Below are 1758 nucleotides of genomic sequence, written 5' to 3' on the forward strand. Positions count from 1 at the left end.
GGTTGAGCTCTGAAGAGCACCCAGATCTTCCAGCAAAAGTTGAAAAAAACCCTAAACCCTAAACCCTAAACCCTAAACCCTAAACCCTTGATATTGTGGTGTATATGCAGATGGTTCGGCTATCAATTCCTAATTTATATGTTTGGCTATTAATGTTTATTGGTCTTTTTCATCATTGGTGTAATATTCTAGCAGAAGTTACACGATTTGGAGATAGGGAATTCTACCTCGTAAGACTTAGGGTTTAGGGTTTAGGGTTTAGGGTTTAGGGTTTGGGAAAGGGTTCAGGATGTATATAGAGTTTAGAGTTGAGCGCTCACAGAGATAATTCAAGAGGCATTCACATTAAGAAGAAGATCGAATCTATTTTTTAGGGTTTAGAATTTAGGGTTTAGAATTTAGGGTTTAGGGTTTAGGGTTTAGGGTTTAGGGTTTACGTATAGGACTGGTGGAATGCGTCGTCTTTTGGTGAATATTGGCGTAAATGGAATTTGCCAATTCATTTCTTCCTTCATAGACATGTTAATAAACCCCTACTTAGAAACGGTAAACCCTAAGCCCTAAACCCTAAACCCTAAACCCTAAACCCTAATCCCCCAACCCAAAATTTTAAACCCTCAACCACAAACCCTAAACCCTAGAAAACCTAAACCCTAAACCCTAAACCCTCTGTGTGCTTTTTTTGTTGTAATAGGGGTACCTAAAGTATTTGCAGGTACAGTAGTGTTTTTTATATCTGCCCTTATGCATGAATATCTTGTTGTTGTTCCTCTACAACTTGGATGGACAGGATTCATCTTCTTTGCATTCATCGGTAAGCTGCTGCTGTTGTTGCTCCTGCTGCTTGTGCTGCTGCTGCTGCTGCTGCTGCTGCGCTTTGCTGACATATTTCCTTTGCTACTGCTCGAGTTCAACTCAGAAGCAACAGGGGGATTGGTTTTTAGGGTTTAGCGTTTAGGGTTTGGGGTTTAGTAGTTGTGAGGATGTTTGTTTACAGGCCAGATTCCCTTAATGTATTTCACCAACATCCAGTTTGTGAGCCAAACCCTAAACCCTAAACCCTAGACCCTAAACCGCCAGCTCTAGAGGATCTCGATAGCTCTCTCTGTGCGCTGCTGCAAAGCTTTAGGGTTTAGGGTTTAGGGTTTAGGGTTTGTGCGCGCAGTTCCAAGATAATCCAACTGTTGGGAATTGCTTCTTTTGGCTCGTCTTCTGCTTCACGGGACAACCTGTAAGGCCCAGGGTTTAGGGTTTAGGGTTTAGGGTTTAGGGTTTAGGGTTTGGGGGTTCTTTTTGTTGCCGTATATATGATGGTTTAGTGCTGAACCCTTGTAAGGGTGGTTGCAGTAGGAACATGAAACCGTAGGGTTTATGACTCTTCTGTGCTAGAGTTTAGGGTTTAGGGTTTAGGGTTTAGAGTCTAGAGTTTAGGGTTTAGGGTTTAGGGTTTGCGTGTGTTGGTGCAGCTGGGCATATTGTTATATTGGTATTTATGGGGAGTAAAACAAGGAGCAGTAACAGAATTGGATCCAAGCAAAATTGCATTATCTTGAGTTTAGGGTTTAGGGTTTAGGGTTTAGGGTTTAGGGTTTAGGGTTTTTTTGTTGTTATATGTCTATTTATATATTTATGTAAATAAAAAAATAAAAAATAAAAATAAAAATATTTAGGCAGCGAAGGAAATAAAAAGAAATAATTACTGACCTTTTTTTTCGTCCTTTTTATGGCATATTCTGGCCTAATTGTATATATATATAT

The 1758-nt window shown here is 40.0% G+C and overlaps 1 protein-coding gene across 1 annotated transcript in view; it reads left to right on the forward strand.

The window, feature by feature from the left end:
- The window catches only part of EMWEY_00048620 (diacylglycerol acyltransferase, putative), a gene marked incomplete at both ends in the record, with an annotated part of 5360 nt that extends 3807 nt beyond the window's left edge, over positions 1–1553 (forward strand). The window contains 5 exons of the mRNA XM_013479394.1: positions 444–546; positions 695–814; positions 973–1013; positions 1166–1231; positions 1467–1553. Coding sequence (XP_013334848.1) covers positions 444–546; positions 695–814; positions 973–1013; positions 1166–1231; positions 1467–1553 — 417 coding nt within the window. The remainder of the gene's footprint in view (positions 1–443; positions 547–694; positions 815–972; positions 1014–1165; positions 1232–1466) is intronic.
- Positions 1554–1758: the final 205 nt, after the last annotated feature.

The sequence above is a fragment of the Eimeria maxima genome, genomic scaffold (genome assembly GCF_000499605.1).
Source record: "Eimeria maxima Weybridge genomic scaffold, Emw_scaff1105, whole genome shotgun sequence".
In the NCBI taxonomy this organism is placed as follows: Eukaryota; Apicomplexa; class Conoidasida; order Eucoccidiorida; family Eimeriidae; genus Eimeria; species Eimeria maxima.